At 44.5% G+C, this 24,965-nt stretch overlaps 1 protein-coding gene and 1 pseudogene across 3 annotated transcripts in view; one reads left to right on the top strand and one right to left on the bottom strand.

The window, feature by feature from the left end:
- The window catches only part of Acer2 (alkaline ceramidase 2), a 55,550-nt gene extending 34,658 nt beyond the window's left edge, over positions 1 to 20,892 (top strand). Inside the window, exons 6-7 of one of the 3 annotated variants that reach the window (XR_012440428.1) lie at positions 17,169 to 17,399; positions 20,498 to 20,892. Coding sequence is in view for 1 of the 3 variants with exons in the window: in XM_074051730.1 (XP_073907831.1) it covers positions 17,169 to 17,199 (31 nt within the window). In the remaining 2 variants the exon portion in view is untranslated. Of the gene's footprint in view, positions 1 to 17,168 lie in introns of all 3 variants that reach the window. The other 2 variants (XR_012440427.1, XM_074051730.1) reach the window with 2 other exon arrangements.
- On the bottom strand, positions 17,201 to 19,334 carry LOC109675121 (ATP synthase F(0) complex subunit C1, mitochondrial pseudogene; annotated as a pseudogene).
- Positions 20,893 to 24,965: the final 4,073 nt, after the last annotated feature.

Here is a 24,965-nt window from a genome sequence, read left to right as displayed (position 1 = left end):
AAGCCCTGTGACAGCTGGTGAAGCTGGCTCTTCTCTTGAGGACAGCACCCATGCATATGATTTCTTGAGGGTTCAGATGTCCCTAGCTGCCTCCCCCAGGTTATGGAGGCAGGACTAAGGAAGGATTTGAATTCTTTCTGGTGCTAAAATTGGTTCCTTAATTCTAAGGTTGGAATCCATAGCTTATTTTGAGGCTTTGGTCAGACAGTGGCTGAGGAGATCTAAGGCTCTGTTTGGGGAGACAGAGCAGAGTATCACCCTGGCACACACTATAGCCTGACATTGTCATCTCCTCCTTGTGGGTGTTGTCTTGTCCTCTTCAATTTCCACAGTCCCTCTTTCCTGACTGACTTGAAAGACCAGTGCTAGGATTCCAGACTCCTTGACTCTTTCTCTCTTTTTTTTTTTTTGGTGGGACTGGGATTTGAACTCAGGACTTCACACTCACCAAGCAGGCACTCTACTTCTTGAGCCACACTTCTAGTCCATTTTGCTCTGGTTATTTTGGAGATGGGTCTTTTGAACTGTTTGCCTGGGCTGACCTTGAACCTCGATCTTCCTGATCTCAGCCTCCCAAGTAGCAAGGATTACAGGCATGAACCACTAATGCCCAGCTCTGACTCTTCTCTTTAAGGACTTTACATTAAAAAAACTATATATTACATTAAAAGATTATAATACATTGAGGTTCTTCATGGGTGTATATGCAAATGAAATGAAATCAATAGAAGAGACACCTGTACTCTCATCTTTATGGCAGCAGTATTCGTAAAAACTGAAGTAGGGAATCAACGAAAGTGCCCACTGTCATAAGAATGGATAAAATAAATCTGGTAATATATACACTGGAATATTATTCAACCATAAAAAGAATGAAATCCTGTTATTTGTGGCAATGTTGATGGAACTGAAGAACATTATGGTAAGTGAAACAAACCAGGCTCAAAAAGACAAATACCACATGTTCCCACAAATGGAAGCTAGCAAAAGCTGATCCCACAGAAGCAGAGTAGAATAGTGGTCACTAGTCATCATCTTGCCCCAGAAACCCAAGTAACTGTGACTGCACCCATCCTCTGTCCCCTCTTCTGTGTGCTGGCAATCCCCTCCTATTTTCTTTGTCTTGAGTGGCACTTCTGTCTCTATTTCCACCCTGATGACATTCAGTTTACCTGGGAAGTCTTCTCTCTGAACATTAACTCACAAAAAGAAAAAAACATCAACTTCACATGGGTTTTTGTTCATTTTGATTCATCTGCTTTTGCAATTGAGAGCAGAGACCATAACACTATTTATAAAATGTACAAAAAAAAAATAGAATGTAACAAATAGAACTGGTAGGATTTATTTTTACATTAGGGTTGGTGATGGGAAGGAAATGGCTGAAGGCTGACGTTGCAGTGGCTCAAGCAATAAAAGTGTCTGCCTTGCAAGTGTGAGGCCCTGAGTTCAAACTCCAGTGCCACCAAAAAAGCCAAAATATTAAATATAAATATTAAAACAAATATTAATATTAAAACAAAACAAAAACAACAAAAATTAAAAGGGCTGATGAGTAGCTAAAGTGGTAGAGTGCCTAGCAAATGTGAAGACCTGAGTTCAAGCCCCAGTACTGCCAAAAATACCCAGTCAAGCATCCAAACAACAACAAAAAAGCGCCGTGGCACTGATGATTGTTTCCTGTGAACAAAGCAAGCCATGGCCGCCTTGGGTGGGAGGGATGGGGAGAAACACCTGGAGCAATATCGCCATCTTGTGGTCTTTTGGGGGTATTTCTATCAATGGCCTCTGTGAAGTGGTTCCCAGGTTGTCATCCCAGAACTCACTATAATTGTCTCAAAACTCCTGCAAATTTTGCAAGCATTTTCTGGACCCCAGTACATTTCTTTGAATTGTTTTTAAAGCATATCTATCCTTTTCCTTTTCTTGGCAATTCACTCAGCAAGTGCATTCCTGCGTGTACAAACAACTTAACAGATGTGATCTAGAGGAAGTTTTTATCCACTGGGTCTAGATTTAAATTTTGAGGCCAATAGCTTTTACACAAGTCAAATGCCCAAATCTCATTAAGACTGAACACAGTTTATCTTTTGGAATTTTTGGGGTTTGAACTCAGGACTTTGTGGTGGTTTGCAGGAGTTTTATTGCTTGAAACACACTTCTAGCCCTTTTTGCTTTGGTTATTTTTGAGATACAGTTTCACTTTTTGCTTGGGATGGCCTGCACTGTGATCCTCTGGATCTCAGCCTCCCAAGTAGCTAGGATTACAGGCATGAGTCATTGGTGCCCCACTTCCATTTTATTTTTTATTTTGCAATGCTGGGGATGGAGCCCAGGTCTTCTCACTGCTTCCAGGACCAGTACACCTAATCTGAGAGCCTTCATGAGATGTGCATGGTCTTCGTCTTGACCACCCTTCTTTCTGGCCTTGTCTTGAACTCCTTCGCCCCTTTCCCTACCCTGTATTGTTCGGCACTGTGTGGTTCCACCTGCTCTTCCATGTGGTCTTAGGGCCTGTGTTAGATGTCCATTGCTGTGAAACAAAGAACCCTAAACTAAATGGCTTTAAACAATAGGAATTATCCCCTCACAGTTCAGGAGTACAGAAGTTTGGAAATAAGGTGTCCTCAGTTTTGAACTTTCTGGAGGGCCAGAGGGGAACCCACACTACGTCCCTCTTCTGGCTTCTAGTGGCCGCTGGCACTGCTTGCTTCTTGCCTGGTAGCATCTCTCCATTTCTGTCTCCACTGTCACGTGGCGTCTTTCCTGCATGTTCTGCCCTTGTGCCTATATCTCCCTCTTTATCTTTTAGAGATACCAGACATTGGGGAAAAAAAATTTTGTTTTCAGTACTGGGGTTTGAACTCAGGGCCTCCAGCTAGCACTGTACCACTTGATCCACACTCCAGACCCCGTGCCAAATCTACAGTGGTCTCAGGTTAATTACATCTGCAAAGGCTCCATTTCCAAACAAAGCCGCATTTGGAGGTTCTGGGTGAATGCAAATTGGGGGTGTGGGGTGGCTTTTTGAATCATTACAGTGTTGCTCCCTGTATCTGTCAGGAATGTGGGATCCTTGAGTTGTGCAGCCTTGAGTTGGGGACCGGGACCCAGCTGGGCTTCCATAGCAGTAGAAGGTTGGAGCTGAGGGGGTCTGAGGGATATTTAGCCTAGCACCTTCCCCTTCCCTCTGAAAAGCATTTGAGAACCTGAGGTCCAGGGCCTGAAGCATCTTCCAGGACCTCAGAGCTCACATGAGGTGGAAGCAAAACCAGATCCAGTCTCTGAGTTCGAGTCCAGGGCATTTGTGCTCCACGGGCAGCCTAGGAGTTCAGGATTAACATGCGTTCTCCTTAGAGGACACATGCATAAGCTATATGAGTGGCTGCATTATTGCGGGAAATTATGAGCTGAGTTAGGAGTCTCTGAGGCAGATTAGCAGGAAGCAACATTTATTGTGCTGGCACAGACCCAGCGGACTCGTGTCCAAAGGCTGAGCCCCGAGAACAAAGGGGTCTCACCTTGGATGTACCCTTGCAAGCAGGTACAGAGGCAAAAAGGAAAGCTCAACCCACATGTGGCTGCATGTGACTCCATTGGCTATTTCATTTCCCCAGTGCTTTGTGACCTTCATGTTTCAATTCTTTAAGTTTTATCTCTCTGCTTTGCCATCCCCTCCCCCTGTCTCCTTGTCAGAACACAGCCTGTCTGTTTCTTTTGTGGCCTCCACTGTCTTGCTACATTGACAGATCACCAGAATTTAATGATTTGATGCAAAAATAAGCATTTACTGTCACTCTTTCTGTGAGTTAGACATTTGGGAGTGGCTTGGCTAGGTAGTTCTGGCTTGTGCTGGGTGTTAGTTTTTCATGACAAATACCTGAGAAAAGCGACATAGGAGAGATTGATTTTGGCTCGGGTTTCAGTCCGTGCTCAGCTGGTTCCATTGTTCTGGGCCTGTGGCGAGGCAGAGCATCATGGCGGAAGGATGTGGCAGTGCAGGGCTGTTTTGGTTCCACACCCCTGTTGTCCTGGGGTGACTCTCAAGGTTCCAAGGAACATTGTTTGGAAAACACAGAACCGACTGAGCCCCCAAATTCTGCCTGGAAGTGACTGTTTATGACCCCTGAGGCTGAGCTGGGAGACAGGTCAGCCCAATGCAAAGAGCCATGCGAGTCTCCTGAGGCCCCCGGCTCCATCCCGCAGCAAAGGGGACCCTTAGCCCACATCTCACATCAGTGACCTCAAGACTCTCCCTTTTGCACTCCTGGACTCCCTGGGTCCTCGAATTACCCTGAAGGCCTCTAAAGCAACAGCAGCATGTCACATTGCATTTTGCTGGTCCTGCAGGATTGAAGATGTCAGCTTCCTCCAGCCAGCTAAGCCACCAGTGAAAGACCGTGCCATGGATCAAGCAATAGGGACCAAAATATTTACCCACCATCGGAGAATTTTACATCTCGGAGCCACTGTTTGTTACCCTCACTAATAGTGAAATTCACTGGGTGAATAAGGACTGCCTAAGTGGGGAATGACTGTTCCTGAAGTTTCTGCCTCAATACTCAGCGGGGTGTAGTGTTTTATTCACTGAGGTGTAAGAACTTTTGGTAAGAAACTTGGAATAGAGTTTTTGTGGCAAACTTTGCCCTGGTTTCTGGTTTTTACATTCTGGTTGTTATTGTTATTTGATAAGTAGATGCTGAAAGGTATTTTGTTATTGTTGAGACAGTCTTGTTATGTAGCTCAGGCTGGCTTTGAACTCGCCATCCTCCTTTCTCAGCCTCCCTAGTGCTGGGATTACAGGTGTACACCACCACACCTCGTTAAAGTGTTTTTTTTTTTTTTTAATTTGTTTTTTGCAATGCTAGGGTTTGAATTCAGGGCCCTGTGCTTGCTAGGCAAGTACTTTATCATTTGAGCCATGACTCCTGTCCAGTGTTGAAAGATTTTTTTTTTTCTTGTGGGACTGGTGTTTGAACTCAGGGCTTTGTGCTTAACAAAGTAGGCGCTCTACTGCTTGAGCCGCACTTCCAATCCACTTGCTCTGGTTTTTTTTGGAGATGGAGGTCTTTTGGACTATTTATCCAGACTGGCCTCTAACCTTGATCCTCCCAATCTCAGCTTCCCTAGTAGCCAGGATTTACAAGGGTAAGCCGAGTCACTGGTGCCCAGCCAGTGTTGAAAGTCTTAAGTAGTCAAATCCGGCCATGTTTTCCTTAAGAACAGCAAACATCCGCAGATGTGCCAGGTATGGATCCTTTTCAAGCATTGGTTTGCTGTGCCTTCATGGCACTGGCAGGCAGGTGCTGCTCTTGTGCCATGTTTCCTTCAGGGCAGTAGCTCTTGCACAGTCTCATCTGGCACACCTCGGGGGCTGAGTCCCATCTGTGGCTAAGGCCAGACAGCAGTGATTTCTATGCAACATGTTACACTTCAGCTCAAGTGTGTCCCCCTCAGCCTAAGTCCAGGATGGTCTCCGAGTTCCTTCCTTGCTTGTAGTTCTCCCAGGATCACTGGCCACCATCCCCTGGGTTTGGGAAACCCACTGTGCCACAGAGGTGGGAGCCCTGTCTCGAACTTGCAGACCCCTGGCCCTGTCACTCACCAGTGTTGAGTTCACACTTGGAATTGCTTTGTAAACTGCACAGTGCTGTGTGGAGAAGCAGAGGGCAGATATTCACCAGGGGATGGACATCTCAAACTGGTGACAAGTGACCTCACAGATGGAGATGCTGACAGGCATTTTGGCTAGCTCTCATCTGCAGCACTGTTTAACAATGATCCCCAACCCTCTGAGTCAGGTGGGCTTTTCTGAGCAGGTTTGTGAACCCCATCATTGGGCCTCTGTAACCTTCCATTTCTCCTTCCAAAGTGAACACTACCCATCTGAATACCTTGCTCCTTCTAGTCTGGAACACTTCAGTTCCCTTTGCCCAGTGTATCGTCCTCCCCTCCCCACATTTTCAACCTCTTCCTTCTCCCTGCCCTTGGGACTTCATGGACACATCACCTCCTCTGGGAAGCTTTCCTTGATAGCTCCACTCCTCACCCACAAGTCTGGTGTATGTGCCCTTTCTGAGTTTCCATAACAAATTCTGTTTTCCTATCATAGGATGCATTATGCTGTATCTGTCTTTACCCCTGGGGAAGAATTATGGGTTCTCCCGAAGATTCTAGAATCACTGGATAGTTGACAGCTCATGCTTTCCTCCACCATATGGAAGTAGTGACGGGGTTTAGAACACTGGCTTATCTGGTACCGGGGCTGGATTTGGGGCCACTTGCTTTACTTCTCTGAGAATGTGTGCACATGTAGAAAAGAAGAACAATATCCAAGACCTGACATGGTAGCCGTGAGGACGGTGGGGAGTCTGCCATGCTCAGAGAGCACAGTGCCTCCTGGTACAGAATAGGATGGGTGTTCAGAGTGAGGCAGGTGACATTCATATCATCACCCGCTGGCCTGGTTCTGCGGTACTGATGTGACAGTTACTTATGCTGTGATCTCGCCTTCCTGTGCAAGCACCATGAGGGAAGTTTTTTGTGCAGCTCACAGCTGCACCCCTGGAGCTTAGAGCAGTGCCGGGGGCACAGATGGGCACTTGGAGACCCCATGGGTGATCTTGGTGGTCAGATCGATGGGCTCTGGCTCAGGCTTTTTTTTTTTTTTGGCTTTCAAATCAGGCTACTCTGTGTGCCAAAGCTCTCTTCTTTTAGCCAAAATCAGAGTCCCAGACATTTTTCACCCAAGCAGCTCTCCTTTGTTGTAATCTTTGAGGAAAAAGTTATTTCTCGCGACCAGTAAGCAAGGGGGAGAAGGTCCTGTCTGAACCTCCAGTTCCAAACAGCTCAGCACGCACGCCCACGTGGCTCATGTTCCTGGAGAGAGGCCCGTGAGTGAGGTGGCATCTGGAGAAACTTAGTTCCAGCCAAACTGTGTCAGTCTCTTCTCTGTCATCTTCACTGGCCTGCTGGTAAAGGGTCACAAGATAGCAGGTCCACCCACATCTCTGCTCCTTCCTTCCCTCCTTCCCTGCTTCCCTCCTTCTCTCCTTCCCTCCTTCCCTTCTTCCTTCCTTCCTTCCTCTTCTTCTTTGTGGTTACTGGGGTTTACTCAGGGCCTACAACTCGAGCCACTCCACAAGCCCCGTTCTGTGAAGGGTCTTTTTAAGATAGGGTCTTGCGAACTCTTTGCCCGGGTTGGCTTCAAACTGTGATCTCTGCCTCCTGAGTAGCTACGATTACAGGCGTGAGCCATAGGAGCCCAGCTCTGCCTTTTCTTCTAGTCAAAGAAAATGAGGGGGGGGGGGAAGAAAAGGATTTAAGACACCCAGGCAAAAAAATTTCTAGCCTCTGCACCTATATTGTCCATTCTGACTTTCTGTGACGAGTGTGAAGAAGATTCTATAATCTGTGCTGCCCCTAGTCACTCATGGCTATCAATTCTTCAAAATGTGCCTGGCGTTACTGAAGTAAGTTTTCTTCGTTTTTTTTGAGACAGTCTGTGTAGTCCAGACTGGCCTCCAACTCCTCAGCCTCCTGCCTCAGCCTCCCCAGTGCTGGGATCACAGGTGTGTGACTACACATGGCCAGCTAGAACTTAGTTTTTAACGTAGTGTTTCTTTTTTGATGGGACTGGGGTTTGAACTCAGGGCCTCACACTTCTAGGCAGGTGCTGTACCATTTGAGCTACATCCCCCAGCCCTTAATGTAGTTTTAATTAATTTAATTGCAATAGTCACATCTGATGTGTCTGTGGAGTACAGTGGACAGTAGACAGAGTGGTAGATGACATGTGGCTGAGAAGAGTGGACGTCAAGAGGCCTCAGACGTGGTCTGACCCTCGATGTCTTGGCCCCTTTCGGGAGTGGAATCCAGAAAAAGCTGCAAGCCTTTCTGTGCTTTTTATCATAGGTGTCCCTTGACGGCTTAGAGTGACAAATGAGGTCACATTTCTTTTAATACTGAAGTTAATGAGAGGATAAGGGCACCATGGGCCCTGGTCCCACCTCTCTTTCCCACCTCAGGGCCTCCCTCCTGGGAAATGTCACAGACTCCTGGGTTTTCCGGGGCCCAACAAGGGTCAGGATTTCTCAGTCCCCAGGAGAGAAAATCAGGAATCCTGGCTTTCAGCTGCTGCCACTGTCTTGGCCACTAGGTGTCAGCAGTGCTTCTGCAGCCCACTTCTAGGAAGAGGTGGGCACTCTGTATCAGGTCTGGAGCCAACCTGGGGCCGGTGTGGAGGAAGTTGACCTCCTGGCAACTGTATTAGAGCCACCAGATCAAGTGCTACTGTGGGAGTTTGAGATGCTGCCATGTGACTTCTGCATACCTTGTTTGGTTGTCCTAAGGAAATACTTCTGCTGTTCACTTGCTGCCAGAGTGGCTTTTGTAGCGTCTGTTCTCTGGCCCTAGTGGGCAGTGGCACAGTCCCTGGGAACAGAAATTGATACCAGTGCTCATCTCAAAGTCTGAGCCCTTAATCTTCTCTGAGGTCACCCAGGGTCACCTGAGAAAGGAAATCAGTCTCAAAGCAGGAGAAGTGGATAAGCTGGGACCTGGTGCTGGCACTGGCATCCACTTTTGGTGTGACTTGAGGGGCTGTCTCAGCCTCCACCCCGAGTTCCTGGGCCACACAGAAAATGAGACCTGTTGCACATTTTGCCACTTTTTGCTCTTGACTCTGAGATTTTAGTTCACTGACAGCTCAAATAGGTGCTAGTTGACTGAATACTTGTTTGAAGGTCAACGTGGGGACAGGAGGCCTAGACTTTCTTTCCAGGTGAGAATCAATTCTACTCACCCCACCCCCACCTTCTGAAGTCAGAGGCAGGGTTGGATTGCAGCCTGACCTCCAGCCAGCCACTGAATTTGGGTCTGTCACTAAACTCCTCTGAGCCTCAGTCTCCTTATATGGAGAAGCAATAGATACCTTTCAGATGGTCAATTTCATATTAACTTGACTGACCATAACTGGTCAGACTTTGTTCTGGGCATTTCTGTGAGGTGAGGGTGGGTTTGGGTGAGATCCATGTTGAAATTGGTAGGCTTTGAGTACAGCAGGTTGTCCTCCACCCTGTGGGTGGATCTCATCCATTGAGTTGAAGGCCTAAAAACCAAACCAAACCAAACCAAACCAAACCTGTCTCACGTGAGCAAGGGAAAAACTCCAGCCTGCAGCCCTTAGTCTTTGCCTGCAGCACCAGCTCTGCTGGTCCTCCAGCTGATGGCCTTTGTCCTCACGCTGGCTGTGAGCGGAAGTGCAACATAGCCCTCCTGCATCTGAGACCCACCAGACCCCCTGCAGATCCAGACTTGCCAGGTCCTTATAATCAATCCTTTTCTGTCTATAAACATCGTACTAGCTCTGTTTCTCTGGACAGCCATGACTAATACCAAGGCCGTGAGGAGATACTGGGGGTATCTAGGATAGTGTCCAACCAACCAAAGTGTCTAATAGGTGCTCAATGAATGCTACTTTGTCATCCAGGTCCGTTAAGTGGACATGGAAGGAGAGAAAGCATTCTGCTGGACTTGGAAACTCATTGGCCAGTCTGTCAGAATTTCCTGCTTTGAAGGGACTGCCTGGTTTCTGACCCATTGTTCCTGGGATGTGGATACCTCTTAGGCTCCTCCCCTCCTCCCCTGGTTCCAGTCTCCTAAGCCTTGCAACAAGAGGCATATGGTTCTTTGTTCCCTGTCACTCATTGCTTCTGGGTGGGTAGGAGTGGGAAGAAGCAGCGAATTCCCTCCTCGTCCCCTCACCAATCGTCTCTGTGAAGCCACACGGTATTTGCAGCCTGAGAGGAGAGGGCATGGGAACATTGCACCTCTTCAGCTACAAGACACCTCTTTGCAACGGAGCCCTTCTTACCAACTGATGGCAGATAGTAGAATTATTTTTAGCCTATTTGAAAACTTTCTTGTCCTTAGTGCACTTTAGAAATTTAGAATGCTTTGTGACTGTAGTAACTTTCAGTCCTGTTTTAATTAACGTGATAAAAACTCTATTACATTTAGAGTTTTTTTTTTTTTTTGCTGTACTGGGGATTGAACTCAGGGCCTTGTGCTTACCAGGCAGCACTCTATCTCTTGAGAAAGGCTCCCAGCTCTTTTGGCTTTCGTTATTTTTTGAATAGGTTCTCAATTTTATGCTCTGCCTGGCCTGGACTATGGACCCTCCCGTTTTCACTTTCCGAATAGCTGGGATGACAGGCTTGGGCCACTGCATTCAGCTTTTTATTGGTTGAGATGGAGTCTCATGAACTTTTGCCCAGGATACCCGGAACTGTGATTTTCCTGAGTAGCTAGGATTATAGGTGTGAGCCACCATGCCTGGCTAGATTATTTAAAAATACTTTATTATTCTCACTACTTAGAGCTTAGCCTATGTATTAGTTTTCAATTGCAGAATAACAAAATACTACGAAGTTAGCAGTTTAAAAAAATACCTACTTACTATTTTTTGGTTCTGTAGATAAGAAGTCTGGCCCTGGCAGATCAGAGGATACTGTTTTCTTGCTGGCTGTCATCTAGGGACTGTGCTCAGCTCCTGGAGTCCATGCTCAGAGCCTTGCCCCATGGCCTCTGCACAGGCCCTCCCACTCTCATGCACTGACTGTCTCTTAGGGAAGGGCCGTGCCCTTTCAAGTCCTCTCCTGTTTAGGTCAGGCCTGACTAGGACAATCACCATTTTAATGAACTCAGAATGAACTGGTTAGGGACCTTAATTACACCTGAAGAATCCTTCCTGGCTTGCAGCATGGCAACCACAGAAGTGATGTCATCATATTCACAAGTCCTGCTCACATCCAAACAGAAAGGATTAGTATAATTTTTTGTGGTCCTGGGGTTTGAACTCATGCTTGCTAGGCAAGCACTCATGCTCCAGCCCTCCAAACCCCTTTCTTGAGAGGGGATTATACAGAGTGTGGACACCCAGGGCAAGAGATCTTGTGTGCTGTGTGTTTCCTGGGGCTGTTGTAACAACTGCCACAAATGGGGTGGCTGAAACAACAGCAACTCATTGTCTTGCACTTCTGAAGGCCGGGAGTTTCCGTTCAAGGTGTCAATAGGGTTGGTTCCTTTTCAGAGCAGTGGGGAAGGCTCGCTCTACATCTCCTTCTACTTAGGGTGGTTCCCAGGCAACCTCTGGCATTCCTTGGGGTACAGAAGTGTCACCCAGTCTTTGCCTTCATCTTCATGTGGTGTTCTCCCTGTGTGCGCATCTGTGCCCAAGTCTTCCCCTTTATAAGGGTGATAGTCATACTGGATTAGGGATCAAACCTACTCCAGGTGACTTCACCTATTTCCAAATAAGGTCATATTCTAAAGCACTAGGTAACCCCCAGACTTCAACATATGAATGTTGGGGGCAGGGCACAATGCCACCCATAGCAGGTAGTATGTTACAATTATTTTTAAATTGTTGCTTCTGGAATCCTTCTGATGTGATTCTAATAAGTTTTCTTCTTTTGGTGGTGTTGGGTTTGAACTCAGGGCCTTATGGTTGCTAGGCAGGCACTGTACCACTTGGGCCACATCTCCAGCCTGATCCTAATAAGTCTTAATAGATTTATTGCTGTTTGGTATGACAGTGTGTTTCATGCCCATCATTTCCTGTATGGACCTAGACTCAGCTGTGACTCTAAAATGTCCTGAGATATCTTTCTTTTAAAAAAAATTTTAGTGAGAAATTAGGATGTTCACTAGTTCAAGCCCCTGCCATTGGCCAGAGCTGGTGGGCAGGTTTATAAGGCAGAGGAGGGGCTGAGAGCTGCTCTCTGCAGATGTCCAGAACACCCAAGTCTCTTAGCTGTCACTGCCCTCACAAGATTCCCAGACTTGTTCTCTAGGGGACAGGTGTCAGCTTTGCCACTTAAGCCAAACTCTGGTGGTAGTGGCTGTGTACTACTGACCTAAATTCTTCCATTGCAGCTTTACCTAAAAATAGCCCAACTTCTTCACTCCTGGTTCTCAGTTGCCACCTGGTTGCCACACCATGTGGGCTTATGTGCCTCCTCGCTGTGGAGTGACGCTGATCCTATAGATAGCTTGAGTGTTTCCAGAGTCTCTCTATCACCTGGTCACAGGTAGCCAAAGGTTAACACTGGCCACGGTACTGCTGTCCTGTCCTGCCATGCTGTTCCCACTACCCTTCAATATTCTCCTGCCCCTCTCCAGCCCCCACAGCCTTCAAGGCCCACGTTCGGTCTAAGGCATCTTCTTGCACTACTTGAGCTTCCATGTGCCTCAGTGTTCACATCTGTGAAATGAAGGAAATGTGCCCATCTCACCAAGCAGTGAGATTTAAATGTGTGACTGCCTGGAATCAGGCTGAGTGCAGCCAACCCTCAATGAATTTGAGCTTTTATCATGCCAGAATGCAACAATCCTCAACCCTAGCTGCATCTCAGAAATGTCCGAGAAGGTTCTAAGAGAAAATAGTGACACTTTGTCCCTACCCTACTCATGCAGATTCCGACTGAATTGGTCAGGCGATAGGAATGCTGCAACTTTCCCAGGTGATTCTGGAGAAGGAGTTGGTGAACAATACCAGCAAACCATCACCTGTTTTTTGTTTTGTTTTAAATGGACTTTAATTTTTAGAGTAGTTTTAGGTTCCCAGAAAAACTGAGTGGAAGGTACAGACATCCCATATACCTCCCTTTCTCACACCCGCAGATCCACCCCTCCCCTTATCCACATCCCCCACCAGGTGAAAGTTTGTTACAATGGCAGAACTGACACGGCACATTGTTATCCCTTATCCATTATCACTCAAAAACATCGTTCACACTAGGATTAGCTCTTGTACATTCTCTGGGTTTTGACAAGTGTATGACACCATGTCTTCACCATTACAGCACACGAAGTAATTTCATGGTCCTCAGACCATCTGTGCTCAGCCTATGCCTGTTCACCCCTCCCACCTCCCTAACCCCTGGATGTGGGGAGTGGATTAGGAGAAGACTATGAGAACTTGACATAAGTACAGCTGTACCCAGTAATCGGCAGGCTGAGTTTGGCACAGCCCCAGCCACAGAACAGTGTAAAATGCAGCACCACTGCTTTTCCTAAGTTGTTTGTTTGTTTGTTTTGGGTGTAATGAGAGTTTATTAAAAGTTAAGCAAGAAAAATACAAAGGGGGAGCATAGGAGGGTCCAGGTAGAATCTACAGGCCAAGAGATTCCTAAGATGTTTGTGTTCAGGGAAGTAGCAATGCAGGTTTCTCTTGTTACAATGTCACACCCCTCCCCAATGTCACATCCACCTCCTTGCTTACCACTGGATGTAAAAGACTCCCTGAAGGAGGACTTGAGGTTTTTTTTGACAGGGGATTGATTGGTAGGCTGCTGCTGAGGTTGCTGAGTTGTGCTAGAGATTAGAGGAAACATGGGACAGTGCAAGTCTGAGAACGGAGACTTTCAGAGTTATGCTAATGCAGTTTTTAGACACGGCTGCTATTGTTTGTCTGCAGGTCTGAGGGCTGAGACTTTAAGAGAGATTAAAAGGAACATGGGACAGAAAGAGACTTTAAAGAATAGAAAAGAAGCAAAGTTTTTTTTTTCTTTTATTATTCATATGTGCATACAAGCTTGGGTCATTTCTCCCCCCTGCCCCCACCCCCTCTCTTACCACCCACTCCGCCCCCTCCCTCTCACCCCCACCCCCTCAATACCCAGCAGAAACTATTTTGCCCTTATTTCTAATTTTGTTGTAGAGAGAGTATAAGCAATAATAGGAAGGAACAAGGGTTTTTGCTGGTTGAGATAAGGATAGCTATACAGGGCATTGACTCACATTGATTTCCTGTGCGTGTGTGTTACCTTCTAGGTTAATTCTTTTTGATCTAACCTTTTCTCTAGTTCCTGGTCCCCTTTTCCTATTGGCCTCAGTTGCTTTTAAGGTATCAGCTTTAGTTTCTCTGCGTTAAGGGCAACAAATGCTAGCTAGTTTTTTAGATGTCTTTCCTATCCTCACTCCTCCCTTGTGTGCTCTCGCTTTTATCATGGGCTCAAAGTCCAATCCCCTTGTTGTGTTTGCCCTTGATCTAATGTCCACATATGAGGGAGAACATACGATTTTTGGTCTTTTGGGCCAGGCTAACCTCACTCAGAATGATGCTCTCCAATTCCATCCATTTACCAGCGAATGATAACATTTCATTCTTCTTCATGGCTGCATAAAATTCCATTGTGTATAGATACCACATTTTCTTCATCCATTCGTCAGTGGTGGGGCATCTTGGCTGTTTCCATAACTTGGCTATTGTGAATAGTGCCGCAATAAACATGGGTGTGCAGGTGCCTCTGGAGTAACCTGTGTCACAGTCTTTTGGGTATATCCCCAAGAGTGGTATTGCTGGATCAAATGGTAGATCAATGTCTAGCTTTTTAAGTAGCCTCCAAATATTTTTCCAGAGTGGTTGTACTAGTTTACATTCCCACCAACAGTGTAAGAGGGTTCCTTTTTCCCCCGCATCCTCACCAACACCCGTTGTTGGTGGTGTTGCTGATGATGGCTATTCTAACAGGGGTGAGGTGGAATCTTAGCATGGTTTTAATTTGCATTTCCTTTATTGCTAGAGATGGTGAGCATTTTTTCATGTGTTTTTTGGCCATTTGAATTTCTTCTTTTGAGAAAGTTCTGTTTAGTTCACTTGCCCATTTCTTTATTGGTTCATTAGTTTTGGGAGAATTTAGTTTTTTAAGTTCCCTATATATTCTGGTTATCAGTCCTTTGTCTGATGTATAGCTGGCAAATATTTTCTCCCACTCTGTGGGTGTTCTCCAGTTTAGAGACCATTTCTTTTGATGAACAGAAGCTTTTTAGTTTTATGAGGTCCCATTTATCTATGCTATCTCTTAGTTGCTGTGCTGCTGGGGTTTCGTTGAGAAAGTTCTTACCTATACCTACTAATTCCAGAGTATTTCCTACTCTTTCTTTTTTTTTTGTCTTTTGTGACAGACTTATTTTATTTTATTTTATTTTTTCATTTTTCTTTTATTATTCATATGTATGTGCATACAAGGCTTGGTTCATTTCTCCCTTTCCTACTCTTTCCTGTATCAACTTTAGAGTTTGTGGTCTAATATTAAGATCCTTGATCCATTTTGAGTTAATCTTGGTATAGGGTGATATACATGGATCTAGTTTCAGTTTTTTGCAGACTGCTAACCAGTTTTCCCAGCAGTTTTTGTTGAAGAGGCTGCTATTTCTCCATTGTATATTTTTAGCTCCTTTGTCAAAGACAAGTTGGTTATAGTTGTGTGGCTTCATATCTGGGTCCTCTATTTTGTTCCACTGGTCTTCATGTCTGTTTTTGTGCCAGTACCATGCTGTTTTTATTGCTACTGCTTTGTAATATAGTTTGAAGTCAGGTATTGTGATACCTCCTGCATTGTTCTTTTGACTGAGTATTGCCTTGGCTATTCGTGGAAGAAGCAAAGTTTTAAAGAAAGACTTTAGAAGCAAGGTTTTAAAGAATAAGAGAAAATAAGCAAAGTAAAAGAGAATAATAGAGAAAAGAAGCAATGAGACTGTTTTGTGTCTCCATCCTTTTTTTAATCTCCCATTGCCCCCAGTTAGGTTTGGTAGTAACAGAGCGTGAAAAAGCTCTCTACACCTGGATACCTCTCAACTTTTCCCTGGCTCCAGAGTTTTTCAGAGGAGTACAAGCAATGGGTGAGGGTATGGAGAGCAGCTGTCTACTCCTCAAGACAAGAGCCACTGACAGCTTAAGTCTTTGTGGGGTGGAAAGACAAGAGTCCATGGAGGCGAGACTGAAGGCTTAAAGTGAGTAGGACTGTCACTAAGTACCCACATGAGACCATGTTAATGACTTCATGTGGGTAGAGGGTGATCAACAGAGAAGAGTAGGGGAAGTTTTTTTTTTTTCTTTTTTATTGTTGTGCTGGCTGGGGTACATTGTGGAATTTACAGAAGTTCTTACAGTATATCAAATATATCATACTTGAATTCACCCCCTCCATCATTCTCTTTTATCCCCCTTATTCCTGGAATAGTTTCAGGAGGTATCATTGTTCTGCTTTCATACATGTGTACACAGTATTTGTACCATGTTCACCTCCCATGGCCTTTCCCAACATCCTTCTTTCCCCTCCCACTGGTACCAACCCCCACCCTGGACCTGTTCACCATCCTGTTCTCCGATTTTGTAGAAGAAAAAAAAATGACCTTTTTTGCTTAAGATAGCTACACAGGGAGCTTCCTTGAGACATTTTCATGTATGAATGTATTTTACCTTGAATTGGTCATCTCCTCTATTTTTCTTCTTTCTGCCTTATTCCCTTCGCATGGTGGTGATTTCAACAGGGAAAGCTCTTATGCATCTTTTTTTTGGGGGGGGTGGTACTGGGGTTTGAACTCAGGGCTTCTAGGAAAGCTTTCAACTATTTGAGTCATATCCCCAGCCCAGCTAAGAGAGTAGGGAAAGATTTTTGGGGTAAAATAGCATCATGATTAAATTCCAAATGAGTGGGGATGCCACAACAAATGTTACCGAGGACCTGTGGAGGGGCCGAGACTTTGTTCTCCCAAAATCCTGACTCCTCTACTGGTACCCAGTGCTGTCTGCTGTCTAGCTTTCTGTCCTCCTGCCTTCTGTCTGTACACCCTCTCCCCTCACTCCTGACGACAGGGCACTTCTTCCTTCATTCCCTGGAGTGACAGCAATGCAGGCCATGGTGGGTACAAGCATTCTCCTCAAGTTTTGGGGAGAATGGAAAGTAGTCATAATTCACCCCAGAACAGGAAACCACATAAAGTAGAATATTAGACTTTTTTTCCTCCACCATGGGGAATTCCACCTAAGCCATCCTTCCCACAGGTGAGCCCCTTCTCCCAGCTTTCGTTTGTTCCTCTTCCATGGTCTGCTGGCCATCATCAGTGGGCAGACATATTCCTGTCACTCTCACACAGAGAACTTTCCATTGCCTTCAGTGTTTTTCTTTCCTACCTAGGGAATCTCCACCTTTCAAAATGACAAAAGCCCATTAAAGTTTTTTTTCCAAAACAGAAGTGAAGACTTCCTGCCTTTGATGATTTTGGGATATCAACAGTCATGATCCTTTTTTTGTTCTTTTTGATTTGAGGAATGTATTTTATGGAACTCACAGTCCTTTTTTTTGTTTGTTTTGAGACAGGGTCTGTTGGTGTTGCTCAGGCTGGCCTTGAACATGGCAAAGAGGATGAGGAAGGCAACCAATAAACTGAAGAGCCCCATGGCCTCAGACAGAGCGAAGCCCAGAATGGCATAGGAGAAGAGCTGCTGCTAGAGAGCTTGCTTCCTGGCATAGCCAATGATTAAGCTGCCAAACACTGTTCCAATGCTGGTGCCTGATCCAGACACAACAACTGTGGTGGCCCCAGCACTGGTAAACTTGAATTCTGTGTCAGTATCCTGGGAGACAGCACTGGTCTGGAACTCCCAACCAGCCACCTGGAGCAACTGGAGTGGGAGCTGCTGCAAAAAAGGCTGTTTAGATGGGGATTCTGGCCTACTCAGGATGGAGGCAGATGCAGGCCTGATTAGACCCCTGGTACAACGGTGGACCAGAACTGGAGAAAGGAGAAATGCCCTGGTGGTCTGCACTTTTTTAGCCTTTACACCCACTCCCGTGCAGCCCCTACTCTGCCCACAGCACTCGCCTTGCTCAAGGTGACTGCCTCTTGCTGTTGAACTTGTATAAATGGAATGACACAATGTGTTCCTTTTATGACGTGATTTCCCCACTATTGGGAATCACCCTGTTGATGTGTACAACCGCCTTCATCCTGCATTTCTGACCAGTCATCCATTGGTAATGTACCAGTCCATGCTCTGTCAATGGACATTGTTATGGTTGAATAGCGTCACTTTGAACATTCCCACTTGTCTCCTGGCACAAAGGCGTAGGACTTTCTCCAGGTTATTTACCTAAGAGATGAGTGGCTAGAGAATAAGATATATCTTTCATCTTCCTCAGAAATGGCAAATTGTTTTATAAAGTGATGCCAGTTTCCATCCATCAGCAGTGCATAAAAGTACCTGTTTTCTACACTGCATGAGGTGGTGTCTTGCTTTGTAATTTTACCGGTTTTGGTTGGCATGAAGTCATATTTCATTGTGGCTTCCTCTACATCTTCCTGGGCTTGAAACTCTGCAGTAGTTGACTGGCCCTTCTTAGTTCCTTTTTTTAATATAGGCTTGCCTATATCTTTCTTAGATTTTTTTATAGGGTTATTTGTCTTTTTATTATAATTTATAGACCCACTTTTTCTTTTCTTGAGTCTTGCTTGAGGGTGGACTCAAACTTGAGATCTTCCTCCCTTAGCCTTCTGAGTGGTGAGATTATAGGCATGAACCACGGCACCAACCTTATTTTTTGGTAAAAGGCAAAATCAGTTTACTAATTTTTTTTTTTTTTTTGGTGGGACTGGGTTTGAACTCAGGCCTTTTCACTTGCAAAACAGGCACTGTACCACTTGAGCCACTCCCAAAATCAGTTTAAATTGGCCTTCAGAATCAAGTTGAAGGGATGAAAATCCAAAGGATCACCTCTGGGAAGAATAGCATGGGAGGGTTGAAGGGTTCTCCCTATATTCTAGCTTCAAAACTTGGCCTGACCAGAACATTCACTCTGCCTGAAAGAAGCATGATAAAGAAAAAGGTGAAAAGAGCAGACTCTGAAAACACTTGGGGAGACATTTTCAGGGAAGGTGTCCACATTGTTTCCTTCAGGCCTGTGGGTTGAGACATTTCTCTGCTTGTGGTCCAGGAGAGCAGTCCCGGTCTTCTCCCACTCTGGCAGGGCTTGAGAAAGCTCCCTCTGCTGGTTTTCCCAACCAGGTTCTACTGAGTCAGTGCTGGTAATGAGCAATGACCACAATTCTTCCATCTGCTCCAGGGTGTGCTTTACCAACACCCTTCTCTGGACTCCTCTCTGAAACCTCCCAGGAAGGCTAAAGTAGCATCTTAGCTGAGCCCTGTGGCTCACTGCAAAGAGCCTCCACTATGCCTTGTAAGCAGTTCCAATACAGACACATGAGCCTGCCACACTGGGGAACTCTCATTGCTTACCCTGGACTTGAAGGAAAGTGACTTCTGGTGTGTTGACTGGCAGGGTAGACTTTAGCTGGGCATGCTCTGTGTGGGCGGAGGGATGGACCAGCACATGTGCATATCTGAAGGTCAGGCATTATTTTGACACCTGTCCTGAGGACTTTTTGGAATATCTCTTGTAGCTTAAGATGATTCTTTTATCTTACCCAGTCCTCTCACACCCAGCAGCTCTCAAGGTCAGTACCCATGTTACCAGGTACCTCTCCATGACCCGGGCTAATTGGACCAGAGATTTGTCTTGACCCAAGTTGGGGCTATTAGCATCTGTCTCCAGGTATCTAAGACTGTCTGGGGGTGCCCTACTGTGTGGTAGTCATGTTCTCAGCCCATGGCTTGAAGCAGAGAAGGGTGTGTGTGTGTGTGTGTGATTTGTAGCTTGTGAGCAAACAAGAACAGAGAGCAGAAACAGAGGGAGAGTCTTAATTTTCCAGTTCCTTTCTGAAGCTCTTTTGGGTCCTGTGAGGTAGATTTTTCTACACCATTTTAATAAATTTTTGCTTCTTCAAAATGAAGTTGGATTCTATTACTTAAAACCAAAAGAGGTCTAATGAATACAGGATTGATCTAGAAGAAGAATTATTGGGCAGAGTTAGGCCTTAGGCTACAATGAACTAAAAAAGGGGCTTCCCCATCCCCACCCAGGCTGCATGCACACAATTTGATACTATGCTTACCTGTGGAGGGACCCAGACACTTCATTTAGTAATCCATTTCCTCTCTTTACTGCATTAGCCCAATGCATTTGAGAGAAAAATAATCACGAGAAATTATCTTTCCTACTCTCTGCCCCCACCTTTGAAACCTCCACAGCAGCTGTTAATAGAAGGGTCGTTATGTGGAATGTGCTTTGTCCCTTTTAGAGAAGACAAAGAATTACTAAAAGAGCAGCCAGCTGCTGGTACTGGCAGGAGAATGAAAGAGCTCGTCAGTATTCACTGGTCTACCCTTCCTCAGCTGAGTCAGTACCATCTTCCTTTGTCTTTCCTTTGTGTTCAGTTTTCCTGCTGTAGGAGCACAGGGGGTTTGCTCCTCTAACCTTGGGAAGACAGAACAGCCCAGGGTCTCTGTGTAGTAAACCTGCGTAACTCTAACGCTGTAAGCAAGTCTAACAGTAGATAAGCAATCTCTCTTTCACAAATGCACAGATCACTCAATACTCCAACATTCATGCAGAGAGAAGTCACTTGTTCTAAGCATTGAGAGGTTTTGGAGAAGAAAGAGAAGCATGAAAGTTGGTGGTAACTTCTATCACTGGGCACACCTACACCAGCTTTGTGTCCTAAATTTGCTACCTGCTAAATTGTATGATTTTGGGCCAGTTATTCACCTCTAATATCAAGTGTTCTAACATGCATGCAATTCATATCTCAGAGTGAAGATGGGGAGCAGAAAAGACTATATGAAGGAATACTGTGCCAAAGATCCCAGAAACTCAAAAACCTCCAAGCAGGATACTCTTTGACTTTGACAAAGCAGGCCACTATGTTTTGAACTGCTCCACGGAGAAGCCAATGTGGCAAGAAATTATGGGGAGCTTCAGACAACAACCAGCCAGAAACTAAGGTCTTCAGTCCCACAGCCTGTAAGGAGCCGAATTCTTCTAACAGCTACAGAGGCAGAAAGACTATTTTAGGATGAGAGAAAGGTTCTAAACTTTGATGAAGTTTGGATTACGTGTTTGTATGCATTTGTCAGAACTCATTGAACTGTACTCTTAAATTGGGTGCATTTTATGTAAATGTTAACCTTAATAAAGTCGATTTTTAAAGTGCAAAACAAAAAAGATTCCCTGTCTTTATTTGCACCATGAGGATAATGAGTGTCTACCTTATAGGGACGGGTGGTGGGTTTCAAACTTGTCTTATATGTTTGAATCACTGAGGAGTTTCCAAAGTCCTAATGCCAAAAAGCACATAGACCAATTAGATCAAAACTTCTGGGTATGGGAGCCAGCCATCAATATTAATTTCACTATGTACTTTCAATGTTCAGCCAAACATGAAACAGTGAGACAGTACTTATAATAAACACTCAATGAATAATAGCTGCTTTCACTAATATAATTAAAACTTGCCTCAGAATTCCCCAGATTTAATAGACTGCTGAAATTGAAGGCTTACTAAGGCCCAAATACATTTCTTTGTTTCTTCTAAATTTTTATTCATTTATTCACATGTACATACATTGTTTGGGTCATTTCTCCCCCCTTCCCCGCCCCCTCCCTCTCTCCCCACCCCCCCTTGCTACCAGGCAGAACCTGTTCTGCCTTTTTTTCCAATTTTGTTGAAGAGAAGACATAAGCAATAATAAGAAAGACATAGTGTTTTTGCTAGTTGAGATAAGGATAGTATACAGAGAGATTCCAAGCATTGCTTCCATGTCCAAATGTGTTACAACCCAGCTTGATTCAACTCTACCTGACCTTTTCACTAGTTCCTGATCCCCTTCCCATATTGACCTCTGTCATTTTGAGGTTTTTGTATTAGCTCCTCTGCAGTGGGGACATCAAACGCTTTCATGTTTTGGGTTTTCTACCTATCCCCATTCCTCCCTTATGTGCTCTCTCCTTAGCATGTGACCCAAATCCAACAATATTGCTGCATTTGCCCTGGATCTAAAGTCCGCATATGAGGGAGAACATACAATTTTTGGTTTTCTGAGCCTGGCTAACCTTGCTCAGAATGACGTTCTCCAGTTCCATCCATTTACTTGTAAATAATAAGATTTCATTCTTCTTCATGGCTGAGTAAAATTCCATTGTGTATAAATACCACATTTTCTTGATCTATTCATCAGTACTGGGGCATCTTGGCTGTTTCCATAACTTGGCTATTGTGAATAGTGCTGCAATAAACATGGGTGTGCAGGTGCCTCTGGAGTAAACTGAGTCGCATTCCTTTAGGTATATCCCCAGGAGTGGGATTGCTGGATCATATGGCAGATCTATGTTTAGTTTTTTAAGAAGCCTCCATATTGTTTTCCAGAGTGGTTGCATTCCCACCAGTAGCGTACAAGTTTTCCTTTTTCCCCACATCCTCGCCAACACCTGTTGGTGGTGGTGTTTTTGATGATGGCTATTCTAACAGGTGTGAGGTATCTTAGTGTGGTTTTGATTTGCATTTCCTTTATGGCCAGAGATGGTGAGCATTTTTTTCATGTGTTTTTTGGCCATTTGAATTCTTCTTTTTGGAAATTTTTGTTTAGTTCAGCTGCCCATTTCTTTATTGGTTCATTGATTTTGGGAGTTGTTTTTTAAGTTCCCTGTATATTCTGGTTATCAGTCCTTTGTCTGATGTGTAGCTGGCAAATATTTTCTCCCACTCTGTGGGTGGTCTCTTCAGTTTAAAGATCATTTCTTTCATTGTGCAGAAGCTTTTTAATTTTATGAAGTCTCATTTGTCCATCCTTTCTCTTAGTTGCTGAGCTGCTGGGGTTCTATTGAGGAAGTCCTTGCCTATACCTATTACTTCCAGAGTACTCCCTGTTCTTTCTTATACTAACTTCAGAGTTTCGGGTCTGATATTAAGGTCCTTAATATTGAGTTGACACTAGTATAGTGTGATAAACATGAACCTAGTTTCAGTTTTTTGCAGACAGATAACCACTTTTCCCAGCAACATTTGTTGAAGAGGCTGTCTTTTCTCTATCATATATTTTGTCTCATTGTCAAAAATAAAGTGGGCATAGCTGTTTGGATTCATATCTGGGTCCTCTATTCTGTTCCATTGGTCTTCATGTCTGTTTTTGTGCCAGTACCATGCTTTTTTTTTTTTTTTTTGTCTTTTCTTTTTTTTTGGTGCTGGGATCGAACCCAGGGCCTCATGCATGCTAGGCAAGCGCCGTACCACCAAGCTACATCCCTGCCCTCCATTCTGTTTTTATTGCTATTGCTTTGTAAATAGTTTGAAGTTGGGTATTGTGATTCCTCCAGCATTGCTCTTTTTGCTGAGTATTGCCTTGGCTATTCGCAGTCTCTTGTGTTTCCAAATGAACCTTAGGGTAGATTTTTCAATCTCTGTGATGAATGACATTGGGATTGTGATGGGAATTGCATTGAACATTTAGATTGCTTTTGGTAGTACAGCCATTTTTACTATGTTGATTCTACCAATCCATGAACATGGGTGATCCTTCCATCTTCTGTAGTCTTCCTCAATCTCTTTCTTCCGGGGTTTGTAGTTCTCCTTGTAGACGTCATTCACATCCTTTGTTAAGTTTACTCCTAGGTATTTGATATTTTTGAGGCTATTGTAAATGGAATTGTTTCCATATATTCCTTCTCAGTTTGTTCGTTGTTGGTGTATAGAAAAGCTAATGTTTTTTGTAAGTTGATTTTGTATCCTGCTGCCTTGCTGTAAGCTGTTTATGGTGTCTAGGAGTTTTTAGGTAGAGTTTTTTGGGTCTTTAAGGTATAGGATCATATCATCTGCAAATAGGGATATTTTGACAGTTTCTTTTCCTATTTGTATTCCTTTTATTCCTTTTTCTTGTCTAATTGCTCTGGCTAGGAATTCAGTACTATGTTGAATAGGAGTGGAGATAGTGGGCATCTTGCTTGTTCCCGATTTTTGGGGAAATGGTTTCAGTTTTTCACCATTAAGTATGATGTTGGCTGTAGGTTTGTCATATATAGCTTTACAATGTTGAGGTACTTTCCTTCTAGTTCTAGTTTTCTTAGAGCTTTTATCATGAAGTGGTGTTGGATCTTATCAAAGGCTTTTTCTGCATCTATTGAGATGATCAAGTAGTTTTTTTTTTTTTTCCTACTTTTATTTTTTATTTTTTTTTTCATTTTTCTTTTATTATTCATATGTGCATACAAGGCTTGGTTCATTTCTCCCCCTTGTCCCCACCCCCTCCCTTACCACCCACTCCACCCCCTCCCGCTCCCCCCCTCAATACCCCGCAGAAACTATTTTGCCCTTATCTCTAATTTTGTTGTAGAGAGAGTATAAGCAATAATAGGAAGGAACAAGGGTTTTTGCTGGTTGAGATAAGGATAGCTATACAGGGCATTGACTCACATTGATTTCCTGTGCGTGGGTGTTACCTTCTAGGTTAATTCTTTTTGATCTAACCTTTTCTCTAGTACCTGTTCCCCTTTTCCTATTGGCCTCAGTTGCTTTAAGGTATCTGCTTTAGTTTCTCTGCATTAAGGGCAACAAATGCTAGCTAGTTTTTTAGGTGTCTTACCTATCCTCACCCCTCCCTTGTGTGCTCTCGCTTTTATCATGTGCTCATAGTCCAATCCCCTTGTTGTGTTTGCCCTTGATCTAATGTCCACATATGAGGGAGAACATACGATTTTTGGTCTTTTGAGCCAGGCTAACCTCACTCAGAATGATGTTCTCCAATTCCATCCATTTACCAGCGAATGATAACATTTCGTTCTTCTTCATGGCTGCATAAAATTCCATTGTGTATAGATACCACATTTTCTTAATCCATTCGTCAGTGCTGGGGCATCTTGGCTGTTTCCATAACTTGGCTATTGTGAATAGTGCCGCAATAAACATGGGTGTGCAGGTGCCTCTGGAGTAACAGTCTTTTGGGTATATCCCCAAGAGTGGTATTGCTGGATCAAATGGTAGATCGATGTCCAGCTTTTTAAGTAGCCTCCAAATTGTTTTCCAGAGTGGTTGTACTAGTCTACATTCCCACCAACAGTGTAAGAGGGTTCCTTTTTCCCCGCATCCTCGCCAACACCTGTTGTTGGTGGTGTTGCTGATGATGGCTATTCTAACAGGGGTGAGGTGGAATCTTAGTGTGGTTTTAATTTGCATTTCCTTTATTGCTAGAGATGGTGAGCATTTTTTCATGTGTTTTCTGGCCATTTGAA

The sequence above is a fragment of the Castor canadensis genome, chromosome 13 (genome assembly GCF_047511655.1).
Source record: "Castor canadensis chromosome 13, mCasCan1.hap1v2, whole genome shotgun sequence".
Classification (NCBI taxonomy): Eukaryota; Metazoa; Chordata; class Mammalia; order Rodentia; family Castoridae; genus Castor; species Castor canadensis.
Note: the sequence above shows the minus strand (reverse complement) of the source record. Positions and strands in the feature narration are given on the sequence as shown.